General features: G+C 45.0%; 1 protein-coding gene across 3 annotated transcripts in view; it reads left to right on the top strand.

Annotated features, from left to right (window-relative positions):
- The first annotated feature begins 809 nt into the window (after positions 1-809).
- YTHDC2 (YTH N6-methyladenosine RNA binding protein C2) overlaps positions 810-19,779 on the top strand; it is a 100,974-nt gene continuing 82,004 nt past the window's right edge. Inside the window, exons 1-3 of one of the 3 annotated variants that reach the window (XM_068247274.1) lie at positions 810-967; positions 4,618-4,785; positions 17,907-17,997. In XM_068247274.1, coding sequence (XP_068103375.1) covers positions 4,623-4,785; positions 17,907-17,997 — 254 coding nt within the window. In that variant the 5' untranslated portion in view covers positions 810-967; positions 4,618-4,622. Of the gene's footprint in view, positions 968-1,028; positions 1,144-4,617; positions 4,786-17,906; positions 17,998-19,779 lie in introns of those variants that run through there. The other 2 variants (XM_068247259.1, XM_068247266.1) reach the window with 2 other exon arrangements.

Genomic DNA, 19,779 nt, shown 5'->3' with positions numbered 1-19,779 from the left:
CCCGCCCACGCAAATGCTCATGCGCGGCCACGCTTCAGGAAGAGGAGCTGTGTGGCACAATGTGGAGGGGGCCACACTCAGCAACAGGGGACCACGAAGTAGCAAGGTTAGCCTAAATAAGATCCAGATGCTTCCCTCTCTTAAAGGAGTTGTCAGGCAAAAAGTTAGAAACTAAGCGCTACCTACCGGGGGCTTCCTCCAGCCCCAAGCACAACCCTCGCCGCAGCTCTCCCCACAGCCGTTCGCCGGAGCGCCGACCCGGTCCCCGGCGATGACATCAGAGCGACCTGGAAGTCGCTCTGTACTGCACCTGCGCGATCGGCGCTGTCAATCACCGCCACGTGGGCCGGAGCGGACTGCGCAGGAGCAGTAGTAGACTTCATAAGAAGTCTCGTTTGCAGTTTGCCACAAGCAATGTGAGGGCCACAGCAAACATGTGGAAGAAGGTGCTCTGGTCAGATGAGGCCAAAATGCAAAACGCGTACACTTGAATGCTGGGAAGGTGGGGATAATGAGGAGGGACAGTTCACACTGCTCACAGCACTTGGGTCAGAGCCGCAGTCGGGGGCTGGGCGAAGGTACACAGGCAGCAACTACAAGCGTGAGACCCAGCCAGCCCAAACCTTTGCTGGCTGCCTCGTCCCCCAGTCCAATGTCCATGTCTCATCATGTGCTACAGAGAGGGAATGGGGCCTGGCCGACCGGAAGAAAAGGGAGACTGAGAGAAGGAAAAGCTGGGCTGCAATTGGATGCCTGAGCCGAGGGGCGGGACTGGAGTCTCTGTGATGCCCTGGCTGAGACTGCAGTGGGCTGTACGCTTGTAATGCGTTCCAAATTCTGTAGTGCGTTCCAAAGTCACATGATTGAGCCTCACTCCCCCTTCTGGTATCACCGGGGAAATCCCGGCTCACTGGCCTTCTCTCCGTACGGAGCGCTGCTGGAGACAGAAAGCTGCAAGATCCGAGAGGTAATAGAAAGCTCGCTTTTAGGATTACACATAATTCATCATGCGTAGGAATCCGTCTCTCTCACGGCCGCCATTTATTGGTGTCATGTTTGGGGACATCCTGTGTGTAGACTGGCTCCTGTACTCAGTATAGTGCGGGTTCAGTGAGCGCTTCTGTTCTCTGCGCATATATTACGGTGCGGGATCCTGTCAGGCGAGCTTCCTTTACTGCTTATTTGTGAATATGATATCTGTTTGTGAGTGATGATAGCAGGGAGTGCTTTCCATGTTCTTTCATGTCTGCCTTTTCACTGCCAGTTCCCATGGACTTAGTTTCGTTTCTGTGAAAAGGAAAACAAAAGAGAAATCCAATGATTTTAGTATCCTAAATGCTGTTTACAGCACACAAATATTAGGGCAGGATTAATGGTGTGAAAGAAAAAGGGGTGTGAGCAAACTTGGGAGCCCAATTTCGACTAGTAGAATATCAGTAAAATGTATTGATATTCTATGTTTTAAAAGTGTAAATTACCATAGTGAAATATCAATAAATAATATTAAAATAATAAAATTTACTACAACTCAAAGTGAACTTTAAAGGGATACTGTCGGGGGGTCGGGGGAAAATGAGCTGAACTTACCCGGGGCTTCTAATGGTCCCCCGCAGACATCCTGTGCCCGCGCAGCAGCTCACCGATGCTCCGGCCCCGCCTCCGGTTCACTTCTGGAATTTCTGACTTCAAAGTCAGAAAACCACTGCGCCTGCGTTGCCGTGTCCTCGATCCCGCTGATGTCATCAAGAGCGCACAGCGCAGGCCCAGTATGGTCTGTGTCTGCGCAGTACACTCCTGGTGACATCAGTGGGAGCGAGGACACGGCAACGCAGGCGCAGTGGTTTTCTGACTTTAAAGTCAGAAATTCCAGAAGTGAACCGGAGGCGGGGCCGGAGCATTGGGGAGTGGCTGCGCCAACACAGGATGTCTGCGGGGGACCATTAGAAGCCCCGGGTAAGTTCAGCTCATTTTCCCCCGACCCCCCTACAGTATCCCTTTAAAATAAACTTAAAAAATAAAAAAAAAAGTGTTTCACTTACTTGGGGCTTCTACCAACCCCCTGCAGCGAGTACATTCGAAATCGGCGCCGGTAGACTTGGGCGCAGGATACAGCGGTATATGGCTGATCCTGCTTCTGCACAAGTCCGGGCCGATTTAATTACTAATCCCCCTCCAGGCCGCCATGGATAGTGGGGGAATGAAATAATTCGGCTTCCAGCGATTGCTGGAGGCCGAATTATTATGTTTTTAAGCAACCTCGGCTCCGTCTGCTGACGGCTCCGACGTTACTCACTGAGCGCTGCAATAGGAGTGATTCCTATTGTAGTCTATGGAGGCGCCAGCTGCGCCCAAATCTAGCTGAAAAGCACTGCTCCGCCTGAAGCCGCTCTGTGCCTGCGCCACCACCGAGCGATCCTGTGATTCCCCCACAGCGGCTGACATTTGTTTTGACTAGCCAGTCGATGGCCACTGCACCTGCGTGACCCTGGTAGCGTGTGTACTCAATCACGCTCCAGCCACCCGGAGTGTCTTGTACAGGTCTCATGCTGCACATGCGCAGATTGCCCCCCCCCCCCCGGCGATGGGATCGTGGTCGAGTACAATTGAAAGTTGCAGTGGCCATTGATTGCCCAGTCACTCAAAAATGAAACTCATCTGCTGCGGGAGACTGGAGGATCGTTCCATGACGGCACGGGCACAGGTCGGCTGCAGGGGTCAATTAAAAGCCCCAGGTAAGTGAAACTTTTTTGTTTGTTTGTTTTAAGTTCAATTTAGTTTCACTTTAATCTAACACTGCTCTCACACAGAACCCTCCCTTACCGATGCCTAACCTTTACCTGCGCCCCATAAGTATAATGTTAACCATCTATCTTTAACCGAACGCTGCCACTAATCTGCCATAATTATGCTAATGTTAGGGCTCTGTCATTATTTGGGGACATTAGAGATTGCTGCTGTAGTGTGAAATTTGGGCACCCGTTATATAGATGGCACTCCGGGTGGTGGACATGAGGGGGGTTAAGGGGGGACTGGGAGAGACTCATGCATGACGGGGGGACAGGAAAAGATTAGATGGGGTCAGCTGTGGCACGCGAGGAGAAGCCAGGCACAGCGGGGACACAGGCAGGGAATCCCCAATGCCGGTGTGTCGGCGGATAATATTGGTGGGCGTTCGCAATTTGGGGATTCCCTGCCTTTGCCGTATAAGACGCAGGGACTTTTTCTCCCCATTTTTTGGGGGAGAAAAAGTGCGTGTTATACGGTGTATCTGACTTTAAAAATACGGTGACTGCTTTATTGCAGCAGCACAAGTAACTATTTTTTGATTGGTTTATTTCATTTTTGTCGACTGAGCACTGCTAGTACTGTATATGTAAGTTATTTATGATGACTGTTATCTGAGAAATAGAACATTTTATCATGTTTTCTCTTTTTATGTACAGTTTAAAGAAGCTCAAGCTTCTGCTACTTACTTAAAGGGACACTTAAGTCAAACAAAAAAAATGAGTTTTACTCACCTGGGGCTTCCAATAGCCCCCTGCAGCTGTCCGATGCCCTCGCCGTCTCCCTCCGATCCTCCTGGCCCCGCCGGCAGCCACTTCCTGTTTCGGTGACAGGAGCTGACAGGCTGGGGACGCAAGTGATTCTTCGCATTCCCAGACACATTAGCACCCTCTATGCTGCTATATGGTATATGATATATGCTATAGCAGCATAGATGGCGCTATTGTGGCCGGGAATGCGAAGAATCACTTGCGTCCCCAGCCTGTCAGCTCCTGTCACCGAAACAGGAAGTGGCTGCCGGCGGGGCCAGGAGGATCGGAGGGAGATGGCGAGGGCATCGGACAGCTGCAGGGGGCTATTGGAAGCCCCAGGTGAGTAAAACTCATTTTTTTTGTTTGACTTAAGTGTCCCTTTAAAGAGAGGGAAGCCTCAGGATCCTATTGAGGCGTCCCTCCCTGCTCTGATATCCCCCGTCACTGAGCGCGGCTCCCCAGAAGATTAGCAACAAGGCATTGATGCTAATTCTTTATTTGAGAACTTCATCTGCTTTATTTGCACAGCAATTATTCAATTACAATACAATATGATAATTTGTCCTGCAACCAGAAATGTTATCAATTAGCTTTATTGAAGTGTGATTATAGGGGCCCATACACTGGTCGATTTCAGCCATCAATCGATTTTATCGAATCAGCCGATCAATCAATTTGTTGCCGATTTTGATTGATTTGATCTATCTGACTGGATAGAATATCTAGGTCGATCAGCTGCAGGCAGCAGGTCGATGGCCCATAGAGTTGCATTGGATCTAATGGTCCAGTTATGCATTTAGATGGGTTTCCAATAGATTTCAGAATGAAATCTGTTCCTAGTGTGTGGCACACATCAGATTCGACTTGACGGGCATCTAACAGAAATCTACTGTATCTGATGGTCGAATCTGCTGCAAATCTATAAGTGTATGGCCACCTTATGCCTTTCATTTGCATGATATCTATTGTCTTTTACTGTTGTCTGTTATTTTTCTTTTTTTTTGTTTTTTTTATCAGCTTACTTACCTTGTAAAGACATGAATAACTATAATTTTAACAGTATTGTAATGTGTTCATGCAGTGAATATGTCGAGGCCCAGTTGTATGTCACCCCGCCCTGGCCCACTGGCACAATCAGGTGCTGCTAAAAATGCCAAAGCAAAGGGTCTCAAAGATATTCGCATCGATGAGGAAGTGAAAATTGCTGTAAACATTGCACTTGAAAGATTCCGTTACAGCGAACAAAAAGGTAAGTTCATTTGTTTTCTCTGTAAAATAAATCTAGAAGCTTTTTACATTCTGCAGGTATTGTTTTCAGACCATTGATATAGGCAGGGAGCACAACCATCTGTCAGTTTTCTGCTTGCTAATGTAATTGATAGAGAGAATGCATACAGTGCTGCACTGCTGTCAGTTTTTCTGCATGTGAAAAATGCATTCACGTGTGAATTAGCCCATTGATTAACATTGGTTCTCAGTTTTCCTGTGCAGAAAATGCAAGCGAAAAACAGACAAGTGTGCTCCCTGCCTTAGGCCTGAAACACACCAGAGGAGTTTTTCTGAGCGTTTTGAGTTTTTAAATCTGCTGCTAATGTTATCCTATGTGTCTGTGCACACTGGAGGAATGAGGTTTTGTAAAAAAAACCCATAGCATTACATTGGGAAGAGCTTTTAGAGGTTTCAAAACCTCTTCCCAATGTAATGCTATGGGGTTTTTTACAAAACCTCATTGCTCCAGTGTGCACAGACACATAGGATAACCTTAGCAGCAGATTTAAAAACTCAAAACGCTCAGAAAAACTCCTCTGGTGTGTTTCAGGCCTTAGTCCTGGGACCCACTGGGATCGACTTGCAGTGTTTGCCGTTTTCCAGGCGATCACAGCGTTATGATCACTTACAGTGGCTTGCAAAAGTATTCGGCCCCCTTGAAGTTTTCCACACTTTGTCACATTACTGCCACAAACACGAATCAATTTTATTGGAATTCCACGTGAAAGACCAATACAAAGTGGTGTACACCTGAGAAGTGGAACGAAAATCATACCATTCCAAACATTTTTTTACAAATAAATAACTGCAAAGTGGGGTGTGCGTAATTATTCAGCCCCCTTTGGTCTGAGTGCAGTCAGTTGCCCAAAGACATTGCCTGATGAGTGCTAATGACTAAACAAAGTGCACCTGTGTGTAATCTAATGTCAGTACAAATACAGCTGCTCTGTGATGGCCTCAGAGGTTGTCTAAGAGAATATTGGGAGCAACAACACCATGAAGTCCAAAGAACACACCAGCTAGGTCAGGGATAAAGTTATTGAGAAATTTAAAGCAGACTTGGGCTACAAAAAGATTTCCAAAGCCTTGAACAACCCATGGAGCACTGTTCAAGTGATCATTCAGAAATGGAAGGAGTATGGCACAACTGTAAACCTACCAAAACAAGGCCGTCCACCTAAAGTCACAGGCCGAACAAGGAGAGCGCTGATCAGAAATGCAGTCAAGAGGCCCATGGTGACTCTGGACGAGCTGCAGACATCTACAGCTCAGGTGGGGGAATCTGTCCATAGGACAACTATTAGTTGTGCAGTGCACAAAATTGGGATTTATGGAAGAGTGCCAAGAAGAAAGCCATTGTTAACAGAAAAGCATAAGACGTCCCGTTTGCAGTTTGCCACAAGCCATGTGGGGGACACAGCAAACACGTGGAAGAAGGTGCTCTGGTCAGATGAGACCAAAATGGAACTTTTTGGCCAAAATGCTATGTGTGGCAGAAAACTAACACTGCACATCACTCTGAACACACCATCCCCACTGTTAAATATGACGGTGGCAGCATCATACTATGGGGGTGCTTCTCTTCAGCAGGGACAGGGAAGCTGGTCAGAGTTGATGGGAAGATGGATGGAGCCAAATACGGGGCAATCTTAGAAGAAAACTTCTTGGAGTCTGCAAAAGACTTGACTGGGGCGGAGGTTCACCTTCCAGCAGGACAACGACCCTAATAAAGCCAGGGCAACAATGGAATGGTTTAAAACAAAACATATCCATGTGTTAGAATGGCCCAGTCAAAGTCCAGATCTAAATCCAATCGAGAATCTGTGGCAAGATCTGAAAACTGCTGTTCACAAACGCTGTCCATCTAATCTGACTGAGCTGGAGCTGTTTTGCAAAGAAGAATGGGCAAGTCTCTAGATGTGCAAAGCTGGTAGAGACATACCCTAAAAGATTGGCAGCTGTAATTGCAGCAAAAGGTGGTTCTACAAAGTATTGACTCAGGGGGGCTGAATAATTACGCACACCCCACTTTGCAGTTATTTATTTGTAAAAAAATGTTTGGAATCCTGTATGATTTTTGTTCCACTTCTTACGTGTACACCACTTTGTATTGGTCTTTCACATGGAATTCCAATAAAATTGATTCATGTTTGTGGCAGTAATGTGACAAAATGTGGAAAACTTCAAGGGGGCCGAATACTTTTGCAAGCCACTGTAAATGGCTGCAGAGCCAAATCATGATTGCTTCAGGAACTGTGGTGAATTCTCTGCACTTCCGCGATTCGGGAAAAATGGTCCATCGTGTTTGGAATGATAGGATGTGAAAGCCCAAATCAAAGAAAATATTTTAGTTTTGAATAGTGTGGAATGAGTTTATAAACTTTTACATTTGTTTACATTGCTGTTTTGAGTCCTCACTTTCCTGCCCCTGTGATATCAATAGATCTTTAGTGTGAAAACTATTAGTCCCAGTCGCTGGACACAAAGGGCCGTCAATAAGACCTATTTTTCACTGAGGTGCTTGGCCCAGCTACAGATCTGCACTGTACCTACTCCTACATATTGCCTGATGAAGCGGGGTCATACCTGCGAAGCGCATTGCATTTTCCCCTGGAGTATGTAAATAAATATGTTCTGCTAAACTTTGTTGGCATTTCTTGTGTCTGTTTGGAGGGGGTAAGTCCACCACTGCCTCCACAAATTTTAAACTTTTTAGACATTTTTATTCTTCTTGCGCCTCTGTATCCCTGTTACATTATTTTCCGCAGATAGCTAGACACCATGGATCTGTACATAGGCGAGAAGGACCACCAGACACCGGGGAACTTTATAGGGGTAGGAGGTGAACCACTAGACACCAGGGAATTGTATAGTGGTGGGAGCCATTAGACACTAGTGTACTGTATAGGGGAGGGAGGGGGTCATTGGACACTCGGGAACTTTATAAAGGAGGAAAGAGGACCACGAGACACCAGGGAACTGTATATGGTTGGGAGGGGGGCACTGGCGTCCAGGAAACTGTAGGGGTGGTAGGGGGTCTTCTAGACATCAAGGAACTTTGTAGGGGAGGGCAGGGGCATGTCGTATGTAAAAATTAGGGTATGGCTAAGTGTGTGGAATGGGAGGGTCTTTGTGTCCTGTTTTCCTAGGTCCAATAGTTGGGAGGTAAGGTGTTTCCAACTAGGCACTGTGACGCCTGCAAAGCTCTAAATGCGCCCAAGTACTGGGAATGTTGTGGCTGCATAGGTTTCTTTTCTCCATATTGCTCCCTAATGCATGCAGCATGTTTACTTAACCACCCTTCCACTGTTCACGTTAATATTGACCTATGGGCACATATGAACATTTTACACAAGACTGGTTGTGCAGCATTAATACTCATAAACTGCCCATGTAAAATAGGCCTGCTCACATGACCACACTCAGTGGATAGGCTCACCAGCCAGTTACCCTTATTGATATAGTGCAGCCACATATGGATAACACTTTCCGCAATGTGGACCATCACAGCAGTGCCGCAGTTCTACCCTTCTCTACTGCATGCTGTGCTGAAATGAGTAGCTGCTCTAAAAGAAACAGTCACATCCTGTGTATAGTAGTTTTGTTTAGATTACAATTACTCCAGCATCACATTACTTCACAGAGAGACGGTAGAGTGCACAGTATTTCTGTAGTTGTGTGCAAAAGTTGTAATGTTCCAAGCAAGATTGCAATGCTTAGAAAAAAAAAGTCAACAAATATCACCTATTCCAGAGCTGTAATACTGGAAACATTCTGTTGCAAGCAAGTGTATTGGTTCAAGGTGCAGATAGTGCCAGACTGTGTGAACTATATGTAAATGTGACATTCCACTTTTGCTGAATGTTTACTGTAAACATGCATCCATTCTGTACAAATCTTTTTTTGAAGCTTAATGTTATTGAAAGTAACCTTTCCATTCAATTTCAAATGTCCAAAAGTGACAGTAAGCACAAATTATACTTAAAAGTGTACAGAGAGTGTGAGGTTGGCACTACAGCAGGTTGGTACGTACTTGAACATGGAGCTGGCAGGACCCACTTTGTTTCGCTCACTATGGTATGGCTGCGTGCTCTGATCGTGACAACAAGACTGTGCAGTTAGAGGAGGAGAGAAGGAGATCGGCACTGCAGTATTCCGTTTATTCCATAGTGAGGCACACCATATACAATAAACATCAAAGTGATAGTGATATAACATACCAGTGCTGGAAGCGAAGGGGGTGTTGGGCACTGTTAGCCTAAACAGAGCCAACAGAGCCCAGCACCCACCGCCACTGCACAAATTATACTTATTAAAGGGAACCAGAGATGAACGATTCACACAAAATAAACATATCAGTTGATAGCTTGTAAAGAATAAATGCTCTACCTGATAATTTCGAAACTCTGGTGTGCCTTTTTGAGTTTTTTTTTTTTTATCCATTATTGCTCCAGGAAATATTCAGTATGGCCGCCGACTCATACCTGTTCTGCTTCCGGGTTATAAGTTGTCCTGGATGTGCTGTCTATCCTCTATGAGACTATAGACAAGCAGGGCTGCTGCAATCTTTCATCTGTCTGCTTTCAACTATTATTCTGGAATGCTGTGTGGCTGCCTGTAGGAAGTGTCTCTCATAGAAATGAAACTGCATACAGTAGATAATGACAGGCTGCACACTGCACACAGATACACTGTTTCAGAGCTTCTTTCTCGGCAGCAGCAGCCCCTCCCATGTCAACAGCTCTAAGTATGAAATCTAAGCCAGGAGGGGGCAGGCTTGGGCTTGAAAAGACTCCACAGAAGAGTGACTCAGCTATAATGATTCCAGGTCAAACCTCGACTGAATAGTCGGTGGATTATTATCACAGTTGATAACAGATTAGACTGAGAAGAATAAAACTAAAAGCAGGGTAGGTGTTTACTGTCATGTTAAAATACATGAGGGTGCTTCGTCTCTGGTTCTCTTTAAGCCTGGAATCTCTTCTATGCAGTTTGGACTGCCCCTGTTAGTTTTTCTCTTCCTGCATGAATTGGGGCCCTATCACACGGCCGGTGATAAATAGTGAAGTCCGCCTGTCAGCTGCTCTCAAGCACTGGCTGGGTGCTTGTAAACGCCTTGTACCGGCTCTGTACAGGCACGACGAGGGTCGGATCTGTGCGTATGAGGCTGGGGTAAGTAAAAAATCTTTACATTTGCAGGTCTCTGGTTTACTTTAAATTGCACTGGCGGTTGGCAGCTCAGCAAACGCGCAGTTCAGCCGTCCATCTGACAGGGGCCTAAATTTGGTGCTACAGAGCATGAACGCTCTTGCTTTTTTTAACACCTGTATTTAATTAGTGAATGGCAACACACACCCACACTGACAGCCACTGTAATGCTGGGTACACACTATGAGATTTTCTGTCAGATCGATTATTTCCAACATGTTCGATTTGCTTTCAGATCGATTTCCGAGCATTTTCCGATCGATTCCCTATTAACCACTTGAGGACCTAGGGCTTTCTACCCCTTAAGGACCGGCCACTTTTTTTCCATTCAGACCACTGCAGCTTTCACGGTTTATTGCTCGCTCATACAACCTACCACCTAAATGAATTTTGGCTCCTTTTCTTGTCACTAATAAAGCTTTCTTTTGGTGCTATTTGATTACTCCTGCGATTTTTACTTTTTATTATATTAATCAAAAAAGACATGAATTTTGGCAAAAAAATGATTTTTTTTAACTTTCTGTGCTGACAGTTTTCAAATAAAGTAAAATTTCTGTATACATGCAGCGCGAAAAATGTGGAAAAACATGTTTTTGATAAAAAAAAAAACATTCAGTGTATATTTATTGGTTTGGGTAAAAGTTATAGCGTTTACAAACTATGGTGCAAAAAGTGAATTTTCCCATTTTCCAGCATCTCTGACTTTTCTGACCCCCTGTCATGTTTCATGAGGGGCTAGAATTCCAGGATAGTATAAATACCCCCAAAATGACCCCATTTTGGAAAGAAGACATCCCAAAGTATTCACTGAGAGGCATAGTGAGTTTATAGAAGATATTATTTTTTGTCACAAGTAAGCGGAAAATGACACTTTGTGAGAAAAAAAAAAAAAAAAAAAGTTTCCATTTCTTCTAACTTGCAACAGAAAAAAATGAAATCTGCCACGGACTCACCATGCCCCTCCCTGAATACCTTGAAGTGTCTACTTTCCAAAATGGGGTCATTTGTGGGGTGTGTTTACTGTCCTGACATTTTGGGGGGTGCTAAATTGTAAGCACCCCTGTAAAGCCTAAAGGTGCTCATTGGACTTTGGACCCCTTAGCGCAGTTAGGCTGCAAAAAAGTGCCACACATGTGGTATTGCATACTACTTCTCCCGAGTACGGCGATACCACATGTGTGGCACTTTTTTGCACCCTAACTGCACTAAGGGACCCAAAGTCCAATGAGTACCTTTAGGATTTCACAGGTCATTTTTGTTTCAAGACTACTCCTTGCGGTTTAGGGCCCCTAAAATGCCAGGGCAGTATAGGAACCCCACTAATGACCCCATTTTAGAAAGAAGACACCCCAAGGTATTCCGTTAGTAGTATGGCGAGTTCATAGAAGATTTTATTTTTTGTCACAAGTTAGCGGAAATTGATTTTAATTGTGTTTTTTCACAAAGTGTCATTTTCCGCTAACTTGTGACAAAAAATAAAATCTTCTATGAACTCACCATACTCCGTACGGAATACCTTTGGGTGTCTTCTTTCTAGAATGGGGTCATTTGTGGGGTTCCTATACTGCCCTGGCATTTTAGGGGCCCTAAACCGTGAGGAGTAGTCTTGAAACCAAATGTCGCAAAATGACCTGTGAAATCCTAAAGGTACTCATTGGACTTTGGGCCCCTTAGCGTACTTAGGGTGTAAAAAAGTGCCACACATGTGGTACCGCCGTACTCAGGAGAAGTAGTATAATGCGTTTTGGGGTGTATTTTTACACATACCCATGCTAAGTGGGAGAAATATCTCTGTAAATGACAATTGTTTGATTTTTTTACACACAATTGTCCATTTACATAGAAATTTCTCCCACCCAGCATGGGTATGTGTAAAAATACACCCCTAAACACATTATACTACTTTGCCTGAGTACGGCGGTAGCACATGTGTGACACTTTTTTGCAGCCTAGGTGCGCTAAGGGGCCCAACGTCCTATTCACAGATCATTTTGAAGCATTTGTTTTCTAGACTACTCCTCGCGGTTTAGGGCCCCTAAAATGCCAGGGCAGTATAGGAACCCCACAAATGACCCCATTTTAGAAAGAAGACACCCCAAGGTATTCCGTTAGGAGTATGGTGAGTTCATAGAAGATTTTATTTTTTGTCAAAAGTTAGCGGAAAATGACACTTTGTGAAAAAACACAATTAAAATCAATTTCCGCTAACTTGTGACAAAAAATAAAATTTTCTATGAACTCGCCATACTACTAACGGAATACCTTGGGGTGTCTTCTTTCTAAAATGGGGTCATTTGTGGGGTTCCTATACTGCCCTGGCATTTTAGGGGCCCTAAACCGTGAGGAGTAGTCTTGAAACGAAATTTCTCAAAATGACCTGTGAAATCCTAAAGGTACTCATTGGACTTTGGGCCCTTTAGTGCAGTTAGGGTGCAATAAAGTGCCACACATGTGGTATCGCCATACTCGGGAGAAGTAGTACAATGTGTTTTGGGGTGTATTTTTACACATACCCATGCTGGGTGGGAGAAATACCTCTGTAAATGGACAATTGTGTGTAAAAAAATCAAAAGATTGTCATTTACAGAGGTATTTCTCCCACCCAGCATGGGTATGTGTAAAAATACACCCCAAAACACATTATACTACTTCTCCCGAGTACGGCGATACCACATGTGTGGCACTTTTTTGCACCCTAACTGCACTAAGGGACCCAAAGTCCAATGAGTACCTTTAGGATTTCACAGGTCATTTTTGTTTCAAGACTACTCCTTGCGGTTTAGGGCCCCTAAAATGCCAGGGCAGTATAGGAACCCCACTAATGACCCCATTTTAGAAAGAAGACACCCCAAGGTATTCCGTTAGTAGTATGGCGAGTTCATAGAAGATTTTATTTTTTGTCACAAGTTAGCGGAAATTGATTTTAATTGTGTTTTTTCACAAAGTGTCATTTTCCGCTAACTTGTGACAAAAAATAAAATCTTCTATGAACTCACCATACTCCGTACGGAATACCTTTGGGTGTCTTCTTTCTAGAATGGGGTCATTTGTGGGGTTCCTATACTGCCCTGGCATTTTAGGGGCCCTAAACCGTGAGGAGTAGTCTTGAAACCAAATGTCGCAAAATGACCTGTGAAATCCTAAAGGTACTCATTGGACTTTGGGCCCCTTAGCGTACTTAGGGTGTAAAAAAGTGCCACACATGTGGTACCGCCGTACTCAGGAGAAGTAGTATAATGCGTTTTGGGGTGTATTTTTACACATACCCATGCTAAGTGGGAGAAATATCTCTGTAAATGACAATTGTTTGATTTTTTTACACACAATTGTCCATTTACATAGAAATTTCTCCCACCCAGCATGGGTATGTGTAAAAATACACCCCTAAACACATTATACTACTTTTCCTGAGTACGGCGGTAGCACATGTGTGACACTTTTTTGCAGCCTAGGTGCGCTAAGGGGCCCAACGTCCTATTCACAGATCATTTTGAAGCATTTGTTTTCTAGACTACTCCTCGCGGTTTAGGGCCCCTAAAATGCCAGGGCAGTATAGGAACCCCACAAGTGACCCCATTTTAGAAAGAAGACACCCCAAGGTATTCCGTTAGGTGTATGGCGAGTTCATAGAAGATTTTATTTTTTGTCACAAGTTAGTGAAAAATGACACTTTGTGAAAAAAAACCAATAAAAATTAATTTCCGCTAACTTTTGACAAAAAATAAAATCTTCTATGAACTCGTCATACACCTAACAGAATACCTTGGGGTGTCTTTTTTTCTAAAATGGGGTCACTTGTGGGGTTCCTATACCGCCCTGGCATTTTACAGGCCCAAAACCGTGAGTAGTCTGGAAACCAAATGTCTCAAAATGACTGTTCAGGGGTATAAGCATCTGCAAATTTTGATGACAGGTGGTCTATGAGGGGGCGAATTTTGTGGAACCGGTCATAAACAGGGTGGCCTTTTAGATGACAGGTTGTATTGGGCCTGATCTGATGGATAGGAGTGCTAGGGGGGTGACAGGAGGTGATTGATGGGTGTCTCAGGGGGTGGTTAGAGGGGAAAATAGATGCAATCAATGCACTGGGGAGGTGATCGGAAGGGGGTCTGAGGGGGATCTGAGGGTTTGGCCGAGTGATCAGGAGCCCACACGGGGCAAATTGGGGCCTGATCTGATGGGTAGGTGTGCTAGGGGGTGACAGGAGGTGATTGATGGGTGTCTCAAGGTGTGATTATAGGGGGGAATAGATGCAAGCAATGCACTGGCGAGGTGATCAGGGCTGGGGTCTGAGGGCATTCTGAGGGTGCGGGCGGGTGATTGAGTGCCCTAGGGGCAGATAGGGGTCTAATCTGATAGGTAGCAGTGACAGGGGGTGATTGATGGGTAATTAGTGGGTGTTTAGGGTAGAGAATAGATGGAAACACTGCGCTTGGGTGGTGATCTGATGTCGGATCTGCGGGCGATCTATTGGTGTGGGTGGGTGATCAGATTGCCCGCAAGGGGCAGGTTAGGGGCTGATTGATGGGTGGCAGTGACAGCGGGTGATTGATGGGTGGCAGTGACGGGGTGATTGATGGGTGGCAGTGACAGGGGGTGATTGATGGATGATAGGTGATTGGCAGGTGATTGACAGGTGATCAGTGGGTTATTACAGGGAAGGACAGATGTAAATATTGCACTGGCGAATTGATAAGGGGGGGTCTGAGGGCAATCTGAGCGTGTAGGCGGGTGATTGGGTGCCCGCAAGGGGCAGATTAGGGTCTGATCTGATGGGTAACAGTGACAGGTGGTGATAGGGGGTGATTGATGGGTAATTAGTGGGTGTTTAGAGGAGAGAATAGATGTAAACGCTGCGCTTGGGTGGTGATCTGATGTCGGATCTGCGGGCGATCTATTGGTGTGGGTGGGTGATCAGATTGCCCGCAAGGGGCAGGTTAGGGGCTGATTGTTGGGTGGCAGTGACGGGGTGATTGATGGGTGATAGGTGATTGGCAGGTGATTGACAGGTGATCAGTGGGTTATTACAGGGAAGGCCAGATGTAATTAATGCACTGGCGAATTGATAAGGGGGGGGGTCTGAGGGCAATCTGAGCGTGTGGGCGGGTGATTGGGTGCCCGCAAGGGGCAGATTAGGGTCTGATCTGATAGGTAACAGTGACAGGTGGTGATAGGGGGTGATTGATGGGTGATTGATGGGTAATTAGTGGGTGTTTAGAGAAGATAACAGATGTAAACGATACATTTGGGAGGTAATCTGACGGCGGGTTTGCGGGCGATCTAATGGTGTGGGTGGGTGATCAGATTGCCCGCAAGGGGCAGGTTAGGGGCTGATTGATGGGTGGCAGTGACAGGGGGTGATTGACGGGTGATTGACAGGTGATCAGGGGGATAGATGCATACAGTAAACAGGGGGGGTGGGTCTGGGGAGAATCTGAGGGGTGGGGGGTGATCAGGAGGGGGCAAGGAGCAGGGGGGAGGGGATAAAAAAAAATAGCGTTGACAGGTAGTGACAGGGAGTGATTGATGGGTGATAAGGGGGGTGATTGGGTGCAAACAGGGGTCTGGGGGGTGGGCAGGGGGGGGGGTCTGATGGGTGCTGTGGGCGATCTGGGGCAGGGGGGGGAGAAATCAGTGTGCTTGGGTGCAGACTAGGGTGGCTGCAGCCTGCCCTGGTGGTCCCTCGGACACTGGGACCACCAGGGCAGGAGGCAGCCTGTATAATACACTTTGTAAACATTACAAAGTGTATTATACACTTTGTATGCGGCGATCGCGGGGTTAACATCCCGCCGGCGCTTCGGTATAGCCGGCGGGATGTTGCGGCGGGCGAGCGGAGACAGGCGCCGGCGGAGGATCGCGTCACGGATGACGCGATCGCTCCGCCCATGCCCTTAGAAGGACCGCTGTGCGTTAGGCGGTCGGGAAGTGGTTAAAGTGCACGGAAATCAGCATGTACGCCCCTGTGGGGTAATAAAAAATTACTTGAATTTGAAAAGCTTTCATTTGGACCAACTTGGGCAGTGAATGGTATTCGATATTTGAGGCAAATCCTTCATAATCAGTCACTAGTCTCTTTCTCTGTACTAGTTCAACAGAATCTACCGCCTACAGGTATGAATCAATATCGCTATGTCCAACTACAACATGCATTTATTAAACAAAAGCAAACAAAAACCCTAATCATTGATCCTTCCCCAATATGTGGTTTGATTGAAAATGTTTCCTCCAAAAAAGGGCTTATTTCATCAGTCTATGCATTTCTCCTTAGTCCCTATTTGAATAAATATCCTATTAAAAGTAAAACTGGCTGGCAAAATGAAATTCCAGAATTAACAGATGAGCTCTGGAGTGATGCTTTACAAGCTATTCCTTATTTATCTGTAAATGCTTCACAAAAATTTTCCCAAACTAAAATTATTCATAGAGCCTTTTTTACTCCTAAACGACTTTACAGAACGGGTCTAAGAGAAGATCCTTTATGTCCTCGATGTCAAAGGGATCATGGAGATTTGGTACATATGTTGTGGAGATGTCCCAAACTGCACAGGTATTGGGGAATGGTTATTAATACTTTATCAGGGATTTTTCAAACCGAAATAGTGAATGATGTCAATACATGTATTCTTAGTGCGACTGATCTTTCTGACCCCAAACAAGTATCCCTTATTGCAATTCATAGAAGTCTCTTTCAGGCGAGGCTATTAATTCTTAAGCATTGGATAGATGAAACTCCCCCTACTTACACGCAATGGGTTAAACAACTCAATGAGTATCTTAAGCTGGAAAAAATAGTACATATGCATAGAGGTAATGGGGCTCGGTTTGAGAATATTTGGGATAAATGGTTGGATACCCCTGAGGTGGTTGACTTTTGACTTGATTAGGGATAGATTATTTCGATAAGAATCTGGTGGAATGTAACATTTTCTATCTGTAAAATATATACACATCTCTTTAGTAATATGTTCTATGATGATGATCTAGAAGCTCCAAATCGTTCACACAAAAAGTACTCTTTATTTCTATTGCAACTAGATATAAGTCTGAATTATGGTTTTCTCTGTTGTGCCTTGAATACGTTAATAAACTTGGTTTGATGATAAAAAAAAAAAAAAAAGTGCACTGAAATCGATCGGAAAATGCTCGGAAATCGATCGAAAAGCAAATCGGACATGTTGGAAATAATCGATCTGACAGTAAATCGACCAGAAAATCTCATAGTGTGTACCCAGCATTAGGATTACTGTGGATTGTCTGTGTTTAAATGCACAAAAAAATAAAAGAAGATGAACTAATGTTTGCCTTTTAATGGAGACCTATGTAAATAATAATAAAAAAAAAACAAAAAAAGTTTCTATATGATGAGTTTATGATAAAGGCTCCTTCTAATGATGTCTAGTTTTATGTCCCTTTAATCCAGCAATCCATTGTGCAGGCGCTGGCATCTTGATTGTCGGCACATTAATGTTTCCACCAGTTTTCATGCAATCAGGTCGGTGCAGCACTGTTATCTGGGGTATGCATGTTCGGTGTCCTTTTATCACTGTAATTTTATCACAGGGATTTTATCTGATTGCCATCTGGAGTCGGGAAGGAATTTTTCCCTTTTGGGGCTAATTGGACCATGCCTTGTAAGGTTTTTTTTTGCCTTCCTCTGGATCAACAGGGATATGTAAGGGAGCAGGCTGGTGTTGTACTTTATACTGGTTGAACTCGATGGACGTATGTCTTTTTTTCAACCAAAATAACTATGCAACTATGTAATTATAGCAATATGTGAAGATGAATTAAAGGGTTTGTTTAGATCTTGAGTTTCACTTGAAGGACAGGCTTGCTAATGAGAGACCTCCATGTTATTTTTACTGACACCTTTTTTATTTTCTGTTGAAGAAATGGAATTCCCATCTTCCTTGACTAGCACTGAGAGAGCTTTCATCCATCGTCTGGCCCAGTCAATTGGACTAATATCTAGAAGCAGAGGGTAAGTTAACAGCCATGCATACATAGTGTTGGCCATACACACTCTACTTCACCCCCCTGCCGCCAGTGGTGTCCGGCCGAAACGATTGAATCTGCTAGAAATTGATTCCGCAAACGTTCCCTGATTGGTCGATTTTTTTTTTTTTTTTTTGGTCCAAAATTGACTGGTCTATCCCGCCAGATAGAAGCTATCGCTCAGTTGGCAGTGGGTCGGGAGTGAGGCAGTTGCTACAATTGATTTCGAGCGACATGAAGTGTAGCCAGTAGACCTTACACTCACATGTCCATTGGTGTTCTTCCTGTGTCTTTTCTCCACCCCTGGTAGCACCTTCTGATCTCCCTCGCTTTCTCTTCTCGTCAGGGGCACCTATGTCGTGACAAATGTTTCGCTGCCTGCAGCACAAGGGTGGGGGTGCACTTACATCTGGGAGGCCACAACGACCAGTGTTAAAGCGAATCCGAGATGAAAAACTAACTATAGCAAGTAACTTGTCTATATATCTTATCTAAAGTTTAGATAGTTTACAAAGCTTCAACAGTTTATGATTATATATTCCTGTGATACAATGAGAGTGGCTATGTTCTGTTTGTCACATTACACACAGGCAAGCTGCTGTGCATCTCCAGCCCTCAGCCTGTGAAAACTTCACTCCCCTCTCCTCCTCCCCTCTGCCTCTGAAATCTCTGGCTAGTAACCTCCTACCCAGACTGAGCTCCCATAAACCCTGCTACTAAGGCACTCTTGAGAAGCTGTGGGCGAGGCTTGTTTAGTATATGGAATTAGAGTATTAAAACAAAACAAAAAAGTATTGGCTTGAGGAATGCCCTATAAACAATATGTAAGGAACACAATTATGCAATGAGTAAAAGTTTATCTTGAGTCCTTTTTTAGCTAGCTAGCTTTAGTCCTTTCGGTGGTAAACGTGCTTCAGACACACAAGGCGGAGGCCGGCATGGTAACACATTATCACCGAAAATAACTGCTTAGAGATATGTTTGTTGTAATGCTGCCTTTTGCTGCATGTTTAAGAGAACCTGGTCCTTTGTTGCATAGATATGTATCAATAAAGCTAGGATTTGTTAACTTGTTTCATCTGTTTTTTTAGTTCCTGAAATATTTTTAATTTGATTTCAGGCTTACTGTATTTTTTGGACTATAAGACTCACTTTTTCTCCCCCAAAAGTGGGGAAAAAAATCACTGCGTCCAAATGCAGGGAGTTCCTGACTTGTGAACGCCTGCCAATAGCTTCCAACCCGCCGCAATGTCGGGGACCCCCTGTACTGTGCCCATGCAGAGGAGGACACGGAGACAAATGGGGGACACCAAGGGGGCATAGAGGAGGACGCAAGGGGGACACAAAGGGGCATAGAGAAGGACACAAGGGGGACAGAGGAGGACACGGAGACACAAAAGGTACAAAGGGGCATAATCCACAAGATGCCCCTTCACCATGGATGCAGGTTTAGTATATGTTTTTGGCCTCTAAACCTAGGTGCATCTTATGGTCAGGAGCGTCTTATAGTCCAAAAAATATGGGTACTTCATAATCACGGTTAAGAGGGCAGTGAGCTGCAGGTGTTGGTTGCCCTTTTGCCTGTTATTAGTTATAATGCCGCTGTCCCCCAATGTTAGATGGACCTCCCCCCGGTGCCCATGCATAATACTTGACCTGTCCGCTGTCTCCCAAGTGTCCGCACTCTTCTTCCTCATTGGCGCCCCACCTGGTTGCGTGTGTGTGACATCGCACACACTCCACATGCAATACACTGGTACAGTTTTGT

This window comes from Hyperolius riggenbachi, chromosome 1 (genome assembly GCF_040937935.1).
Source record: "Hyperolius riggenbachi isolate aHypRig1 chromosome 1, aHypRig1.pri, whole genome shotgun sequence".
Lineage (NCBI taxonomy): Eukaryota > Metazoa > Chordata > Amphibia > Anura > Hyperoliidae > Hyperolius > Hyperolius riggenbachi.
This window is presented reverse-complemented; position numbering and strand designations above follow the sequence as displayed.